Here is an 18,948-nt window from a genome sequence, read left to right as displayed (position 1 = left end):
CACTGCCTGATTCCCTACTGCGCATGCGTGAGGATCGCAGCGCGCCGTCTCTGGTCCCCGCTCTCCTGGGAACAGTGTTTCCCAGAAGACAGCGGGGGGGGGGGGGGGGTGTGTTGGCTGACGTGCCAGGCTGGATTCCCCGTGGGGATCTGAACCCAGAAGTGGTGCAAATACCTGTCTCAGACAAAAGTGTCAAATATGACACTGGAGGGGGGGGAGGGATCCAAAAAGCGGAGGTTCACTTTTTGTGTGAACCTCCGCTTTAAAAAGGCTCAAACAAACATACAAGCTTGTATTTTGGGAATTTGCATTTGATAGCCCTATAACAATATTTTGTCTGGGAGCAAACTTAAAGTGGAAGTCTAGATCTAACTAAGCTTAAAAACGGCTTCCACCCCCCTTGTAATTCCTATTCCAACTGCACTGTAGAAGGAAGATCCTTAAACCTTCCTATTCTCAGGGTGCTCTGGTCTGGTCACATGATCTCCCCAGCGGCCGAATTCCGGGGCGAGAGCTTTGACATTGGATGGAATACCTGGGTGGTGACATCACCCATGGGCTTACTATGAGGCATAGCTGTTAGCTGTCCCTCCTCTCCCTTGTAGTTGGCCCTCGGGATACCAATCACATGACCAGATCGGAGAACCATGACAATAGGTACATATAAGCATCTTCCTTCTACAGGGTAGTTAGCATTGGCGTCAGGAGGGAGGTAGGAACAGTTTTAGGCCTCATGCACGGAGGACGTTCATTTAACTCTACTAGAAACCAGCAGTGTTTGCAGAAAAGATGCCTGACGCTTGAAAACGTGTCTAAAGCTTTTAGGAGCTTTTACAGACATGAACTTATTTCATTGGCCAGTATAAATCATTTAGCAGCTTTAGTAGCGTCAAGAGTTTTTTCTGCCCAAACTCTGCTGCTCCTGGGCGCACTGGCAGTGTTTTTTTTTTTTTTAACCACCTTTAAAAACCACTAAACACTGCTAAAAGCCTATGTGTGACCTTTAGATAATCCCACCATCTCTTTCATATCAATGATTAGTCGTCTTCACTGAAATCCTGATCATTGGCCAAACTTGTAAATATCTCAAGACCTGGCCAAATACCAGCAACCAAATCCCACAATTTCCTCACTGCTACATTAAAGCCAAACTTCACCCAAAAGGGAACGTTCTGCTTGTTTGCACCCCCACCCCCCACTGCTACATTAAAGCCAAACTTCACCCAAAAGGGGGACGTTCTTCTTGTTTGCGCACCCCCTCCACACACACACACTGCTACATTTGACACTTTTTAAGGGGTACCTGGTTTTGACAGGTACCCACTCCCGGTCAGATTACTGCGGCGATCTAAGCGGAAGTTTGGTCCCCTCTCTTTGCCCCCTGCAGCCTTCTGGGACACATCACAGGTCCCAGAAGAATGCGGGACCATTCACAAAGCGGCCCATTCGGCTCACGCATGCGCAGTAGGAAACTGGCTGTGAAACCGCAAGGCTTCCCTTACTTAAGACGTTGACGCTTGCACCTGAAACTGATTGAAGAATCTGCTCAGGTGAGGACTGGATCGCTGGATCCCTCAACAGGTAAGTTTCATTGTATTGAAAGGCAGCATCTACAGCATTTATAGCTGCTGACTTTAAATTTTGTTATTGGGGGGGGGGGGGGGACTGGAGCGCCTCGTTAAGTGTTTTATTATAAAAACTAGAACAAAAAACATTTTTATTTACGGAGTGTGTCTGGAAATCATTGCAGCTTTAAATAAAAAAAGGCACTGTAATCAAAGAGGAATTTCCTTTACTTTTTTTCTATTCATTAATCCCCTAAAATATAAAAAGAAGTCTTCCTGCAGCAGGCATTCAGTGCCCCTGCTCTGCCCAAACTTTGAACCTTGCCTGCTCCTCCATTGCCTCCAACACATTCCTACTTTGCCAGCGAGGCAGCCCATTATAGTGATGGTCTATTTGGAATGTATGGGTGAAGAAGGGTAAAGAAGGGAACGAGTAGGCTCCAATACGAAGTGTTGAAACTTTTTCCCCCAATTTGAATGGCAATCAGGTAGAGTAGGGGCAGGGATGTGCAGGAATGTGTAGGTCAGTGGTTGGTTTTTGTTGACACCGTCATTTAATTACCCACACAACTGCCATTCGAACACTGTTTGTGAAAGGCTGACCTAAACTCTTTGAAACTCATTACCAGACAGCAGCTAAAACAAAGGCCTCACTTTCCTCTTTCTTTGCTGAAAGGCTTGTTTTTCAATGTTTACTTATCTTGTTCCAGCACTGTTTTTCCTATTTAGTAGCTAGAACCAAGAGGAGGGTCCATGGACACAGAGGCGTGGGGAAATAGGTAAAAGATTGGAAGAGTGGCATAGTTGTGCTGAGCAGGCATAGCTTGTATGAATTGCACCACCTCCCGCACCTGGGTAGGCACAGCTTGTATGCATTGCACCACCTGCTGCACCTGGGCAGGCATAGCTTGTATGAACCGCACCACCTCCTGCAGCTGGGCAGGCATAGCTTGTATGCACTGCGCCACCTCCCGCACCTGGGCAGGCATAGCTTGTATGCACTGCACCACCTCTAGCACCTGGGCAGGCATAGCTTGTGTGCACTGCACCACCTCTAGCACCTGGGCAGGCATAGCTTGTATGAACCGCACCACCTCCTGCACCTGGGCAGGCATAGCTTGTATGCACTGCACCACCTCCCGCACCTGGGCAGGCATAGCTTGTATGCACTGAACCACCTCCTGCACCTGGGCAGGCATAGCTTGTATGCACTGCACCACCTCCTGCACCTGGGCAGGCATAGCTTGTATAAACCGCACCACCTCCTGCACCTGGGCAGGCATAGCTTGTATGCACTGCACCACCTCCTGCACCTGGGCAGGCATAGCTTGTATAAACCGCACCACCTCCTGCACCTGGGCAGGCATAGCTTGTATGAACCGCACCACCTCCTGCACCTGGGCAGGCATAGCTTGTATGCACTCATTCACCTCCTGCACCTGGGCAGGCATAGCTTGTATGCACTCATTCACCTCCTGCACCTGGGCAGGCATAGCTTGTATGCACTGCACCACCTCCTGCACCTGGGCAGGCATAGCTTGTATGCACTGCACCACCTCCCGCACCTGGGCAGGCATAGCTTGTATGCACTGCACCATGTCTCTGCCTGATGATATAACTGCTCATCCAGTGGAATTGCAGCGTAGGCAGTAAGGAGAGCGGTCACCCTGCTCATAGACAGAAGGTAGCAGTGACTGGTCCCCACCACTGGATATAGGTACACTATAATACACCTTTTTTGATGGGTGAAGCATATTTTTGTGTCAGATTTGTATGCAATAATCAAGGTTAGTGTTTTTGTGCCCGATTTGCATCTTTAGTTCAAAATATATATATATATATATATATATATATATATATATATTTGTACACCTGGTTATTACTTACATAGATGAGTCCAGAATAATAACGATCTTTGAGATTGTGGAGGACAGACGCTTCATTTAAACAGGTCAACTCTGCCATATCCTCAACCTTGGTGAACTTTGGTGGATTCATCTTCTGAATGTCATCCTTGTTGACAGACACTTTTTTACCATTCTCGGCCAACTCCACCACCACTTCATCACCTCGCTCCTCCTTGATGCTAGCTGCTTCAAAGCCATGTTTTTCAGAGGGCACCCACACTTGCTTCTTGGCTGTCCAATCAGCTTGCGTTGCTGTGATGCTCGTAGGGTTTCGATCTACAAAAAGGTAGCGTTCGGCATCATCTTTACTTCTAGATGACATCTTGGAAGCCAATCAGGTTCCTAATAAAACAAATACAGGAAATCAAATGTCAGAACATGTTAAAAAAACAAGATCACCATATACTGCAGACATTTCAGCGCACTTTCTTGCAGAATTTAAACGTATTTTATTTTAGAGTATACACATGTTTTATTTAACCACTTCCTTACCGCGTCATTGTGAAATGACGGCGGCAGGAACCCCTCCTCGATCCAGGAGGACGTCATATGACGTCCTGGGCTTTCCGGGTGGATATCTGAATGATGCCTGCAGCTAGAGGCATCATTCAGATATCCTTCTCTCCTGCCGGCGATTCTGCACAACGCAAGAACAATCATAGCGGCGATTCCGCCGCTAGATTGTTCTTACAGGCGGCGGGAGGGGACATCCCCCCCCTCCCGCCGCCATCCGGTGCTTCTCCGGGCTCTCCCGTGCCATCGGGGGCCCGGAGAACGAATCGTCCGGCGCTGTCAGGAAGCATAGAGATGACTGGTGACCAGATGGTCACCAGTCATCTCTATGACCGTCGGAGGACCCGGGCGCGATGTGATGACGTCACGCCCGGGTCCCCGTAAGTAAACAAAGCCGTAATTGCGGCTGCTAAGCAACCGTAAGCATGAGATCTGTGAATTTTTTTTCACCGATTTCATGCTTTCCAGCCTGGAGGAGAGATGTGCGGTCTTATTGACCCCGCCTCTCTCCATAAAGAGGACCTGTCACACACATTCCTATTACAAGGGATGTTTACATTCCTTGTAATAGGAATAAAAGTGATAAAAAAATAAATAAAAAAAAAGTGTAAAAAAATAAATAAATATGTAAAAAAAAAAGAAATAAAAAATATTTTTTTTAACGCCCCTGTCCCCAGTAGCTTGCGCGCAGAAGCGAACGCACACACAAGTCCCGCCGACATATGTAAACTCCGTTAAAACCACATATGTGAGGTATCGCCGCGTGCGTTAGAGTGCCAGCAACAATTCTAGCACTAGATCTCCTCTGTAAATCTAAACTGGTAACCTGTAAAAAAAAATTAAAGCGTTGCCTATGGAGATTTTTAAGTACCGAAGTTTGGCGCCATTCCATGAGTGTGCGCAATTTTAAAGCGTGACATGTTAGGTATCTATTTACTCGGTGTAACATCATCTTTCATATTTTACAAAAAAATTGGGCTAACTTTACTGTTTTGTTATTTTTTTAATTCATGAAAAAAAAAAATTCCAAAAAAAAGGCGTTTGAAAAATTATTGCGCAAATGGCGTGCAAGATAAAACGTTTCAATGACCGTCGTTTTATTCCCTAGGGTGTCTGTTAAAAAAACATATATAATGTTTGGGGGTTCTGTGTAATTTTCTAGCAAAAAAAAATATGATTTGTACATGTAGGAGAGAAGTGCCAGAATAGGCCTGGTATGGATGTGTGTATAAAAGCCCTGTATGGAAGTGGTTAAAATGGCTTTCGTTTTTTTAAATGAGCACCAAGCGGAAGGCTGTACATTTATTACAAACACATGTGTAGTCCACCTTTCGTCTATGCCCAAGCTTTCTCGCTTCACGTAGATATTAGCAAGACATTTACCCCTTTATAGGCTGAGCTTCCAGTCCAGTAAATATATATATTCAGAATGGCGGAACTTCAAAAGACTTGCTTTATTACCAGGTTTTACTATGCAGACAGATAATAGATATTGCCATATTTTATAAGACAGATGCCTGTGATATGAGCTCAGGTCCTTTGCACAATGCCAAAAGAGAGGAAGCGAATAAGGCGAATTGGGGAAATTCTCACCACAGGCATCTGTGCTTCAAAGAGAAATTTGAATTTTATTCCGGCACTTAAAGGAATATAAAGCATTGGCTGCAGATTGCAAGGAAAAGGTAACTGCACATGGGCAGTAATAACAACAGCATTAAGCCAGAGCAAAACTACTGAAGACCTTCACAAACTGTCACTGTTGGCTGCATGTACTTTGCATGCAAGGCCCAAATCTGTGACTGAGCAAAAAAAAAAAAAAATGTATGCTTTTTGTATTATCCACTTCAGCTCCGAAAGATTTTACCCCCTTCATGACTAGGCCATTTTTTGCTATTGGCTACTTTAACCGGTAATTGCGTGGTCATGCAACCCAAACAAAATTGATGTTTTTTTTTTCACACAAACAGAGCTTTGATCACCACTCTTTTTTTTATTCTTTGCGATATAAATCGAAAAATACTGAAATTATTGGGAAAAAATAATAGTTTTTTCTTTCTGCTATAAAATATATCCAATAATATATATTTTTTTAATTTAATTTCTTTGTAAATTTTGCCCAAAATATTTTCTGCTACGTGTCTTTTGTAAACAAACAAATCCCAATAAATGTATATTGATTGGTTTGCGTGAAACTTATAGCGCCTACAAAATATATTATATATATACTGGAATTATTTAATTTTTTATATTATTCATGGCGGCGATCGGCGACTTATAAATGACACTTTTTAAAAATATTCCAATTGCACACCTTCCTGGAAAATGGCCGATAAGAAAAGAGGGTGCTGAAGCGATTACCAGCTGGGAACCGGAAAGGAAATCATGTAGACATATTCGCCAGCACACCGAGGATCATTTAGAAAAACGTCCAGAAATTCTTTAATGCATAGAAGCGATCAAAACAGCAACGTTTCAAGGTCGCACAGGACCTCTTCGTCAGGCATCATTTGCCTGACGAAGAGGTCCTGTGCGACCTCGAAACGTTGCTGTTTTGATCGCTTCTATGCATTAAAGAATTTCTGGACGTTTTTCTAAATGATCCTCGGTGTGCTGGCGAAAATGTCTACATTATAAATGACACGGACATCACCAGTGACATTAAAGGGTCACTTAAGGAAAAAAAATGTTTTGCTGAAATGACTGTTTACAGGGTATAGAGACATAAAAGTTAACTGATTCCTTTTTAAAATGATTAAAAATAGATAAAAATCAATCATATAATGTACCTCTAGTTTCACTTTCGCTTTTAAACTGGTTTCATGTTTCTGTGAAGTAGAGAGACCCACAGAACACAAACAAACAAATCCAGGGCACTGTTTTGTTTTTAAAATGAATCTGATTGGTTCTGAGGAGTTTTAGACACACAGCTTGGACCACAGTGAAAAGCTGCCATGAGATTTTTCATAAGGAGCCAGACAAGCAGGAAGTGTGGAGATCACAGCAGAATTACAGCTACTTCAAAGCAAAAACGAACAATGAGGACATGAAACCAGGACTGCAGTAAGGTAAAGGAAGCTATTTAGCTAAAAAAATATTTTCCTTTAGTGATCCTTTAAGGCTGGGTTCACACCATTGCGAATTGGAAGTGGGTTTCCCCACATCTAATTTGCAATAGCAGGAGATTTCGACCAGCCCTCTATGGAGCCAGTTTACATATCTCCGCAGCGGGCCCAGTGCATTTTGCACAAAAATGCTGTGCGTCTTTTGGTTCGTATCAGGTCCGAATTCAGCCCAAAATTCAGACTGAAATCGGGCCTGAAATGGTGAACCAGGACATACCGGAGCCCTGCTGTGAGCCGCATGCGGCTCATATGTGAACAGAGCCTTAAAACAGTGATCAGTGATAATACTATACACTGTCACAGTACTAATGACACTGGTTGGGAAGGGGTTAACATTTATGGAAATTAAGGGTTAACTATGTACCCAACTATGTGCAATGTGTATAAAGTGTCCTGCTTTTCACAAAAAATCTCGCAATTTCTCATCCCTGCTTCCCATGGTTGAGAAACAGACAGATCGCTCCCTCTGTACAGAGCTCTGGGCTGTGACTGCACACAGCCGATCAGCAGGTCCTGGCCGTGAATCATTGGCCAGGACTTGCTGACAGCTACTGCTGTCTACAATCAAGTGGGGGCGTGCATGCCTGTACCCTAAACGCAAAAAAGGGCAGCGAAGTAAGTAAGAGTGCGTCGATTTGTCTACAGCTGCCACTCGCCTGCAATACACTGTGGGTGGGCGATTGGCAAGTGGCTAAAATAACCCAACTCAGCGCTAAAAAACATACTACTTACCCTCAGATATAAAGGGCCAGATTCACGTACGATTGCGTATCTTTGTGCGGGCGTAACGTATCTGATTTACGTTACGCCTCCGCAACTTAGACGGGCACACAGACAGAATTCTCACCGCTCCAGGTGAGCCTCGTGATGATCAGGGGTTGTTGAACCACCAGGGTGCTGGCAATGCGGTAATAGCAAAAAAACAAAAGAACAAAAGCTGGACAGCCGCACTCCAAAATTTTCTTTAAAAGAGATGTCTTTATTTTCAACTGTGCATACAGTCACTGCAAGCCCACAAAAATCAGTATGGCCAACGTTTCGCACTGGCGTCAGTGCTTAGTCATGGCTAGCAAGGTTCACACTACAAATGAAATATATACACAAAACATACAATCATGTGATGAAAAGCCCTGCCTACAGCAGGGAGGAATCAATTAAGTTAATCAAGCAGTAAATCAAACGGCACTTTAAACAGCTGAAATATGGGTTAAACCTCCCTCAAGTGTGTCCCTTTGTAAAAAAGGGAGAAAGCGTAAAAAACACATATTGATTTGTGAAAAACCTGTGTATAAATGAAAATCAAAATGAAATGACAATGAAGATAAACAAATATATAAAAATAGAAATACCCATAAAATTACTTATAAAGTTTCTCAAAATCAGACCACAACATATATGTATAGGTATAGTCTCACTTAAAAAATAAGAAATAATTATAATAATAAAAAAATTCTCTATTATGTGTATACATGTACATATATATATATATATATATATAGAAGCGCTCTGATCCGTGGTCATTTAGTGACTCAAAAATGCATAAGTTATTGAAATAAATTAATTAGTGAAACCAAAATAGACCTATTTTAGGGAATAAACTGTGAAATAGCAAAATCAAATAATAAATTGATGGGAGAATCGCTACATGAATGGACATTAAGTTAAAGTTCAATAGTGAGTAAGACCTTATAATGAATGAGTCAGTGAAAACAAAATCATATGGATATGATGTGCGTGAACATCATGCAGGTAATGACAACATCTGTTAAGATGCCTTACCCAATAAATGTGATCGTGATGAACATGGTAACGGTTATTTTACCATTAGGTAGATGATGATCTAGTGCAAAAGTCTGAGGTCAAGTGTGGTAATGTGCAATCGATCTGTCTAAATATTTATCCATTCATAGGTCTAATACATGAATGTAAGAGTATACATAATAAAGAAGCTGGCTATGCTCTGAAAGAGCAGACCAGCGACCATATACATATAAGTGTTGGTTTTTTTTTTTTTTTTATTTATTATCCGGTTAAGGAACTGTGTGAGTGACCTCGCACAAGTAAAGAGTGTGAATAGACATCTCTATACGTTAAAAAGACATAATAGTCGCGAGGGCAAATGTAAATAAGAATACAAGCAAGTATGGATATGATCCTGCATGAAAGTCCGGTGTCAATCATCGATATTAAAAATAAAAATAAAAAGATTATTATACCGAACCGGACAATCAATTGGATCTTATAAGGAACGGGGCTAGCACATGAATAGAAAAGAAATTCAAACAGATAAATAAACAAGTGCGCAAAAAGCCCGAGAACCTGTGCAATGGTGTGGCACCTGGTTATATATGACAAGGGACAAGGGTCGACATAAGTCAAACTGTCTATAATGGTACCTCATCAGCCATACAGTGAAACCAGTATAGCGTACTGCTCCTAAAACCCAGGGGAAAAATAAAGAAAAAGGAAACAAAGATTAAAGAGGTATAAAAACGCAAAATTGCGAATAGGTATATCTAAAATAGGTTTTTATATAGTATATGTATAATGAGGGACGAATACAATACCCATATGAATATGGGATGTGTAACATAGATTGTATAGAAATGTGTATGCTTCATAATGAAGCGCTAATTGAACCTAGGGGTGGGGGGGGATATATTATGAGAGGTAGATGAAAAATGATGCAGGATGCACTAATAATATTGGTGAAGGTGAAGCTGTGTAATGTGTCTCCAATTACAGTAGAAGAAGACTTGTATATGTTATCACCTCCAGATATGGCATCAATCCAACCGCTAATGCCTGATTAAAAATAATGTTTAATGCATAACCTGCATGTTCACCCGACAAAAAACCCCCCCTCCCAAAACCCCCGTAGAGCCCTCGTACCCTGTATATTAACAGGCCACACGAGAACCCATATATTAATTTATGGTGTCTTGATAAAAATTATTACCAAGAGCCATATGGTGACCCGCCTGTTCGTGAATGAGATATGCAAAGTATGGACAGTGCAAAGGTGAGCAAAATTGCATAATTATGTAAATATGAATGTAGTCTCAAACTTAAATTGGGGGAGTTGCACTGAAACCCGTATGGTAGCCCACCTGCCGAAGTAAACAGCAGGTGAGCAGCAAGTGGGTAATGTAAATGAGTTTACCATTAACAACTTGGGTGTAAACCGTAGGAACAAGTAATAGAGCCTCAACAAATCAAAAAAGACACTTTGTGTTCCCACAAGATGACAAGTATAATATTGGGTGTGGGAACATGGTTATGTACGTGTGATGATAAATACATTAGAAAAAGAGGACAAAAACAGTGAGTATGCCGAGCAGAGGGGAGGGGGGGGGGAGAGAGATGTTACTCTCAATCATGGAAATGGGAAACATCCCAATCAAAGTTGAGGCCCCAAGGCTGTCTAGAATTGAGGTGAAATATCCAATATACCTCCCGTTTACAAAGAAGTTTGAATCTGTCCCCCCCTCTAACCGGACACACAATCCTCTCAATACCCTGTATGGACAGGCTGGAAATGTTTTTGTCATGTACGTTGTTCCAGTGCCTGGCTACATTGGTATTGTGATTTTTGTCAATGTCGTACAGATGGTCACTGAGTCTGTCACGTAGTCTTCTAATGGTCCTACCAACATATTGGACATTGCAGATGTTGCAAGTAATTACATAAACCACAAACTTAGTGTTGCAGTTTATGTATTGCTTAATGTAAAAATTTCTGCCACTGGAGCATGACCGTATAACTTTACCAGCTCCTATTAGGGGGCAGTATCTGCACCCATTGGTGCCGCACTTGAAGGTGCCCACAAAGTCCAACCAAGTTGAAGAAGTGGGTTTGGACTCAAAGAGACTAGGTGAGAGAACCCCCCCCAAACACAGGTTTTTCACAAATCAATATGTGTTTTTTACGCTTTCTCCCTTTTTTACAAAGGGACACACTTGAGGGAGGTTTAACCCATATTTCAGCTGTTTAAAGTGCCGTTTGATTTACTGCTTGATTAACTTAATTGATTCCTCCCTGCTGTAGGCAGGGCTTTTCATCACATGATTGTATGTTTTGTGTATATATTTCATTTGTAGTGTGAACCTTGCTAGCCATGACTAAGCACTGACGCCAGTGCGAAACGTTGGCCATACTGATTTTTGTGGGCTTGCAGTGACTGTATGCACAGTTGAAAATAAAGACATCTCTTTTAAAGAAAATTTTGGAGTGCGGCTGTCCAGCTTTTGTTCTTTTGTTTTTTTAACTTAGACGGGCAAGTGCTGTAATCTCAAAGCACTTGCTCCGTAAGTTGCGGCGGCTTAGCGTAAATCGGCCGGCGTAAGCCCGTCTAATTCAAATTTGAAACAGGGGGGCGTGTTTTATGTAAATGTTGTGTGACCCGACGTGATTGACGTTTTTCACGAACGGCGCATGCGCCGTCCGTGGAAATCTCCCAGTGTGCATTGCTCCTAATACGCCGCAAGGACGTATTGGTTTTGACGTGAACGTAAATTCCGTCCAGCCCCATTCACGGACGAGTTACGCAAACAACGTAAAATTTTCAAATTTGGTCGTGGGAACGACGGCCATACTCAACATTGGTACGCCGCACTTACGCCACCATATAGCAGGGGTAACTATACGCTGGGAAAAGCCTAATGTAAACGGCGTAAATGTACTGCGTCGGCCGGGCGTACGTTCGTGAATTTGCGTATCTAGCTAATTTGCATACTCAACGCGGAATTCGACGGAAGCGCCACCTAGCGGCCAGCGTAAATATGCATTTACGATACGACAGTGTAACACAGTTACGCCAGTCGGATCTACGGGAAATCTATGCGTAACTGATTCTAAGAATCAGGCGCATAGATACGACCGCGCAACTCAGAGATACGCCGTCGTATCTCGTTTAAGAATCTGGCCCAAAGTGTATTTTTTTGTACATGTGATAAAAATAAAAAACACAGTGGGGATCAATTACCAAGCGAAAGCTCGATTTGTTAAAAAAATAAATATAAATGTAATTTCTGTAGAGTCCTGCAGGGCCGCACAATTGCCAGTTTCATTAGCGCAATGCCGAATAGCAGAAAATACCCTGGCCATGAACGGGGTAAAACCTTCCGGAGGGCAAGTGGTTAATCGCTGCAATTAGATCAATATTTGATGTATGATGTAGAAATAAGCATGCTATTAGCTGCTGCTACATAAAAAGTTGAAGCCCCGGGCTGTGACTTAATATAACAATATAGAATATTGCAGGGACAGTGAAGTCTGTAAATGTGTGCCAGTTGTGCTGCAGCAGTAATAAAGGTAAGATACAGTCTATGGAAAAAAAAAATGGAAATCTGTTGGAAAATGTAGCTCAGTCTCCCCATGCTACGGAAGTACGTGTTCCCTCGTATAACAATGACCTATGTGTGTGAACTTCATATAAGCCCTAGTGGTCCCTGACTGCTCTTTGACTGCCTGGAAAGCTTGGCATTAGGAAATGGAAAAAATCAGTTCACAGTCGCGGAGTTGCCCACAGACCATGCCATGGATCACAGCAGCCTCATGGAGGGGAACCAAGGACAAGACGTAAGTATAGGAAGTGTAAAGAACAACATATAAATGATCAGATTTTATATGTTGGAAAATCATAGGTTTATTTTATTATATTTATTTTACTTAATTAAAGATATTCCCAAGAGGCCCGACAGATGGCTGGACGAAAACACGTGGCTTGTTAATTTTTATTTTTGATTTTAATGATCTCTGGGTAGCACTATTTTAAATTATTAGTGGTTTTCCCCATGGCTGAGCAAAAACACTGCTGTCCCCATGGTCCTCAACAAATACACACAGACACCCAATACTAAGGGTAACATTACATTCTCTGCAGCCAAGAAACCCAGTATTTAAGTGAAAGGTAAATAGAAATTAAATCATCTCTGCTACAGAAAGTACTATGCAACACAATAAAACCTGAACCATTCATTTGTATAATTAGCACTGTCACTAATGACCGCTTTACACAAAATATCCATATTCCTACAAGAAAAAGGAGCTTACAAATCCTCCAAAACAGCCTAACCAATCACAAGTCTAGTGAAGATGTACACCCACTGTCCACTTTATTAGACACACCTTGCTAGTACCGGGTTGGACCCCCTTTTGCCTTCAGAACCAGGGCAACCATCACAAATTTTGGGGCTCCTTATACAGCTTTAGGCAGGGCCCCCCTGGAGCAGAGAACCCCTCTCCCCTGCCGCGAGATAAGCGGGACGGGGACGGGGGGGGAGGGTTGGTTGGTGCTGACGAACAAAACAAAGTCAACGCAAGTCATCTCTTCTCTCTCCTGCCGCGAGTTGCTAAAATTAGACGAAATTGCCACGTGTTGCTAAAGGGGGGGCCATCGGGCCCCTTACAGGTGTAATGCCTGTACCCCCTGATGGCGGCCCTGTTCAGAACTGCCCCAATTCTTCATGGCATAGACTCAACAAGGTGTTGGAAACATACCTCAGAGATTTTGGTCCATATTGACATGATAGCATCACACGGTTTCTGTAGATTTTTCGGCTGCACATCCATGATGGGAATCTTCCTGTCTATCATCTCAAACCAGTCTGCACATTCTCCTGACCTCAACAAGGAATTTTCGTTCACACAACTGCCACTTACTGGATATTTTGGGCTAGATTCACATACAGCGGTGCATCTTTGTGCCGGCGTAGCGCATCCTATATGCGCTACGCTGACGTAACTCTGAGAGGCAAGAGCAGTATTTCCAAAGCACTCGCCCTCAACGTTGTGCCGGCGTAACGTAAATTGGCCGGCGTAAGCCCGCCTAATTCAAAGTAGGAATGTAGTGGGCGTGATCTATTTAAATTAACCGTGACCCCATGTAAATGAAGGGCCGAACGAACGGCGCATGCTCAGAATCACGTTGCATATACTCCCCAAGATACAACGGCTCAATGCGTACGACGTGAACGTAACCTACGCCCAGCCCCATTCACGTACGACTTACGTAAACAACGTAAAATACGACGGCTGTTCCGACGTCCATACCCCAACATGACTTACCCCTGCTTTATGTGGGATAACTTTACGCCAGACGTACGCCTTACGTAAACGGCGTAGACTACTGCAACAGGCGTAAGTACGTTCGTGAATCGGCGTATCTAGGTCATTTACATATTCGACGCGTAAATCAATGGAAGCGCCCCTTGCGGCCAGCGTAAATATGCGCCCAAGATACGACGGCGTAGGAGACTTACGTCGGTCGGATCAAGCCAAAATTCAGGCGTATCTTGTATTGTGAATTAGGCGCATAGATACGACGGCGTATCAATAGATACGTCGGCGTAAGTCCTTCCTGAATCCGGGCCTCTCTCTTTTTCGGGACCACATTTTCTCTTCTTCATAAACCCTAAAGAAGGTTGTAAAAATCCCTGTAGATCAGCAGTTTTTGAAATACTCAGGCCAGCCCGTCTGGCATCAACAACCATGCCTCGTTCAAAGTCACTTAAATCCCCTTTCTTCCCCATTCTGATGCTCGGTTTGAACTTCAGCAAGTTACCTTCACCACGTCTAGATGCCTAAATGCCTCCATGTGATTGGCTGATTTGTGTTACCAAGCTATTGAACAGGTGTACCTAATAAAGTGGTCAGTAAGTGTATGTCACTGACTGTTATGACTTGGAGTGCCTTTCTAATATGTTCAGAGCATCAGCTTCTCTTTTTTCCATTTTCAGGATGAATTTGATACTCGATGGGAGAAGCCGACGGTCTGACATGAGCAATACAAGCTGTTCTTTCAGACACATTTAATTATAAATCCTACTGTTTTCAGCATTCCAGCACTGTTGCCCTGTAATTCATGGTATGCCCTGGAAAGAACACTTTACTGGCACCCACAATGTAGTTTAACTTCGACTATAGAAGGTTATTTTCACTTCTAAGACAAAAGAAATGACAGTTCCATTGAAGATCAAGTTTCCGAGTAGCAGTCTTGGACCCAGGACAACCTTGCCTATGTGAACAATGTCAGGAATTCAGCCACAAGCAGGCGTCATTCTTGGCGTTTTCTGTAATAAAAGTCACTCTGTAAAATCAGCCCCAACTAGACTACGAAGCCCTAATGAGGATCGCCGATTTCCAAATAAAACTACTGTACATGTAATAGGACAGAAATACGAATGTTTTGTCACAGGTTGCAGTCGTATATTATCAATTAGCAGACAGATGGTTTCTGTTAAAATAATCGGAGCCCAGAAGTGGGCAAAGATTTAAGTATTTGCAGATCTTCCTATTCACATGGAGTGTCCAGTGACCAAGCAATACAAGTCATATGATGCCCATTGTCTTATGTCACCTGGAGAAACTTCTTAGGGTAGGTCCATTTTTTTATTTTATTTTGTGTTTTTTGAACATGCATTTTTGATGTGTTTTGCTTGTTTTTTTTCCCGCTAATAGGAAAGTATTACTGTTCGAGTGCACCAGCGTAGGGTCTGACAATGGGTCCAAGGATTTCATCCCGATACCTAATGGCAGTCAGGGTGCCATTGTGTAGCCTGTAGAGGTCTGTGTGTCCTTCCATGGATATGCCTCCCAGACCATCACTGACCCATCACCAAACCGGTCATGTTAAACGATGTTATAGGCAGCATAAAGTTCTCCACTGCTTCTCCAGACCCTTTCACGTCTGTCACATTTGCTCAGGGTGAACCTACTCTCATCTGAAAAAATCATGGGGCACCAGTGGTGGACCTGCCAATTCTGGTGTTCAGTGGGAAATGCAAATCGAGCTCCACAGTGTCCGGCAGTGAGCACAGAGCACACTAGAGGATGTTGGGCCCTCAGGCCACCCCCATGAAGTCTATTTCTGATTTTTTGGTCAAAGACATTCACACCAGTGGCCTGCTGGAGGTAATTTTGTAGGGCTCTGGCAGTGCTCACCCTATTCCTCCTTGCACAAAGGAGCAGATACCGGTCCTGCTGATGGGTTAAGGACCTTCTATGGCTCTGTGTAGCTCTCCTAGAGTAACTGCCTGTCTCCTGAAATCTCCTCCATGCTCTTGAGACTGTGCTGGGAGACACGGCAAACCTTCTGGCAATGCCATCCTGGAGGAGTTGGACTGCCTGTGCAATCTTTATAGGGTCCAAGTATCGCCTCGTGCTACCAGTAGTGACATTGACCCTAGCAAAACTAGTGAAAAACAGTCAGAAAGGATGAGTAGGGAAAAAAACAACATTATATAGGGCACCACAGTGGTTTAGTGGTTAGCTTTTCTGCATTGAAACACTAGGGTCTCCGGTTTGAATTCCATTGAGAACACTGAATGGAGTTTGCATGATCGCCTTGTGCTTGCGTGGGTTTTCTCTGGGTCGTCTTGTAAAGGGGCTTATGAATGGCTAAAATTGGGCACCAAGAGCACAAGTCCCTGTCCCACTTCCTCTCCTGCTAGAACAGGGACCGTCCTGCTTGAGGCTTTGACCATCCACCATCTTGGTCCGCAGTAGTCACATATGAAAGAATCATGTAGCACCTTTAGTAAAAGCCATTGTCCCTAGCTTAGTGTCCTCTCACCCAGGGTCATTCGTACTCACTTAGAGGTACTTGTCGCCTTAGGCTGTCCATATCCACTCACTGCTCCTCACAGGTATTCTCACTGAGATGGGATCACTGCAGTCACCTCCTACTTGGGTACACCTCTCCTGGGTCCTCCAGGGGAATAGACACACTCCAGAGAATGCTTGGCCTGGCCCACAAGGTATTTTGCAACCCACCCTTGCCTCCATAAGGGTCAGGAAGTCTACAGCCAGCTCTACAGGGTGCAGGTTTACCTCTTCCTAGCCTCCAGCCCTGTCCAGGGCTTCCACTTGCTGGCTACATATGCCTGATGGTGGGATTGCTTGTTTTCTTCCCCAACTGCCCTAGAGCTCCTCCCAACCTGGCTTATGCATGGGCACTGATGCATCCACTACATCACTACAGAAGGGCTCTAGCTAAAAGGGACCTAGCACCTGATGACACTATTCTTTGTAAGCGGACACTATTCTTCAATAGAGCCACCTAGTGGCAGACTAACTAACTGCACCTGCTTACACTCCAGTTTCCCCAACACTCCAAAGATATGATGGTAGGTTCTGTCTAAACTGTCCCTACTTTGTTTATGTATGCATGAGCTATGGACCTAGATTGTAAGCGCTTTAAAAGGCAAGGACTGATGTGTGAATGTACTTAAAGGGGAACTTCATAACTGCACTTTTCTCCCCTGCCCCCCTTCCACCTTGCAGTCTTGCAAGGTCTGACTTGTGTGCTGATACTGATTTCTATTCAGGTATTTGAGACTTGGAAGCGACCTGCGGTACATGTAATGTAGAAGTATCCTAGGAGCTGGGGAGGTTTGTGCGCATGCGCTTTCTGGGAGAGCTGCAATATAGCAATCCTAGGAGGCAGAGCGGGGCCTGGCCTAGGCCAAAAAGCAATAAAAATGTTTTACATTTTTGTATTGGGAGAGGGAGGACCATAAAAGAAAAAAATGTCGCTAAAGGGAGTAAAGTCCCTCTTAAATAATGTTTTTATATAGCACTACGTAAATTCTCAGTGCTATACAAATACTTGTAATAAAAATAGAAAGGAAAAAAAGAAAGGACAACAACAGCATTATATTGTACTAATTTGGCACTTGTTGGTCTGATATTCTTTAGTAATGGAGAGTACAGAAGCAGGTGCATTGTGCTGGTGTACTCACATTACATTCCACTGACAGATGCATGTCACAGTACAGGTGTTTCACTGAAAAAATACGCAGTCATTTACCTTGGAAACAAACATTCCAAGAATAACAGTTAATTGTTTGAATTGCAGGTTGCATTCAGGTACCGATATAGTGAGCAGTACCAAGCATTTTTGAACACAAGTGATGGGTTCTCATTTCTTTTTCCGCAGTCTCTGTAAGAGGCGGTTCACACACAGGCGGCATTACTTTGGGGGCGACTCGGCAAGGCGATCTCAAGACGACTTGAGAGGCAACTTGCAAAATTACTTTTGTATTAAAATCAATGCAAGTCACCCCTAGTCGCCCCCAAAGTCGTACAGGAACCTTTTTCTAAGTCAGAGCGACTTAGAACGGTTCCATCGAACAGAGCGGACCGCGACTTGTCAGGCGGCTGAGTCGCCTGACAGGTCGCCCCTGTGTGAACCGGCTCTCATGTAAAATAAAAGAACAAATTGATAATTCAACAGCAGGAGCGAGACCCCCTCACAGTGCCTTGGAGGCGGACAGAGTTTGATTTTAACTTGTGCTTATTTAAAGTGAAACTTCACCCAAAAAGGTGCATGCTCCCCCCTCCACTGCCACATTTAGCACAAGTGACAAGTACCCGCTTTCACTTGTGGTTAGATGTGTCGTGCTGATCTGAGCCAGAGGTTCGGCCCCCTCTCCTTCCCCCGCAGCTTTTTGGGACACATGACAGGTCCAAGAAGACTACGGAACCATTGACAGAGTGCAGCATGGCTCGTGCCTGAGCAGTAGGAAACTAGCTGTGAAGCCGCAAGGCCGGCCTCCCTTACTTAAGATGCCAGCAGGGCCGCCATCAGGGGGGTACAGGCAGTACACCTGTAAGAAGGTCCGGAGGTTCCTAGAGGCCCGGAGGCCCACAGGGCCCCAGATGACAACCCCCCTTTTTTTTTTTTTTAGGGGTGCAGAGGTCCCCAGGGGCCCGGAGATCCCCAGGGCCCTGGATGGCAACCCCCCTTTTTTATAAAAAAAATATTTTTTTTTTTATATATTTTATTTCTTTTATATATATTATTATTATTATTATTATTATTAAAGGGCCCAGAGGGC

The 18,948-nt window shown here is 43.7% G+C and overlaps 1 protein-coding gene across 2 annotated transcripts in view; it reads right to left on the bottom strand.

Moving 5' to 3' along the window:
- The window catches only part of LOC120915237 (myosin-10-like), a 192,777-nt gene that overhangs the window by 134,282 nt on the left and 39,547 nt on the right, over positions 1 to 18,948 (bottom strand). For both annotated transcript variants that reach the window (XM_040325581.1, XM_040325582.1), the window contains exon 2: positions 3,453 to 3,814. In XM_040325581.1, coding sequence (XP_040181515.1) covers positions 3,453 to 3,794 — 342 coding nt within the window. In that variant the 5' untranslated portion in view covers positions 3,795 to 3,814. The remainder of the gene's footprint in view (positions 1 to 3,452; positions 3,815 to 18,948) is intronic.

Source organism: Rana temporaria, chromosome 10, assembly GCF_905171775.1.
Source record: "Rana temporaria chromosome 10, aRanTem1.1, whole genome shotgun sequence".
NCBI classification, from domain to species: Eukaryota; Metazoa; Chordata; class Amphibia; order Anura; family Ranidae; genus Rana; species Rana temporaria.
Note: the sequence above shows the minus strand (reverse complement) of the source record. Positions and strands in the feature narration are given on the sequence as shown.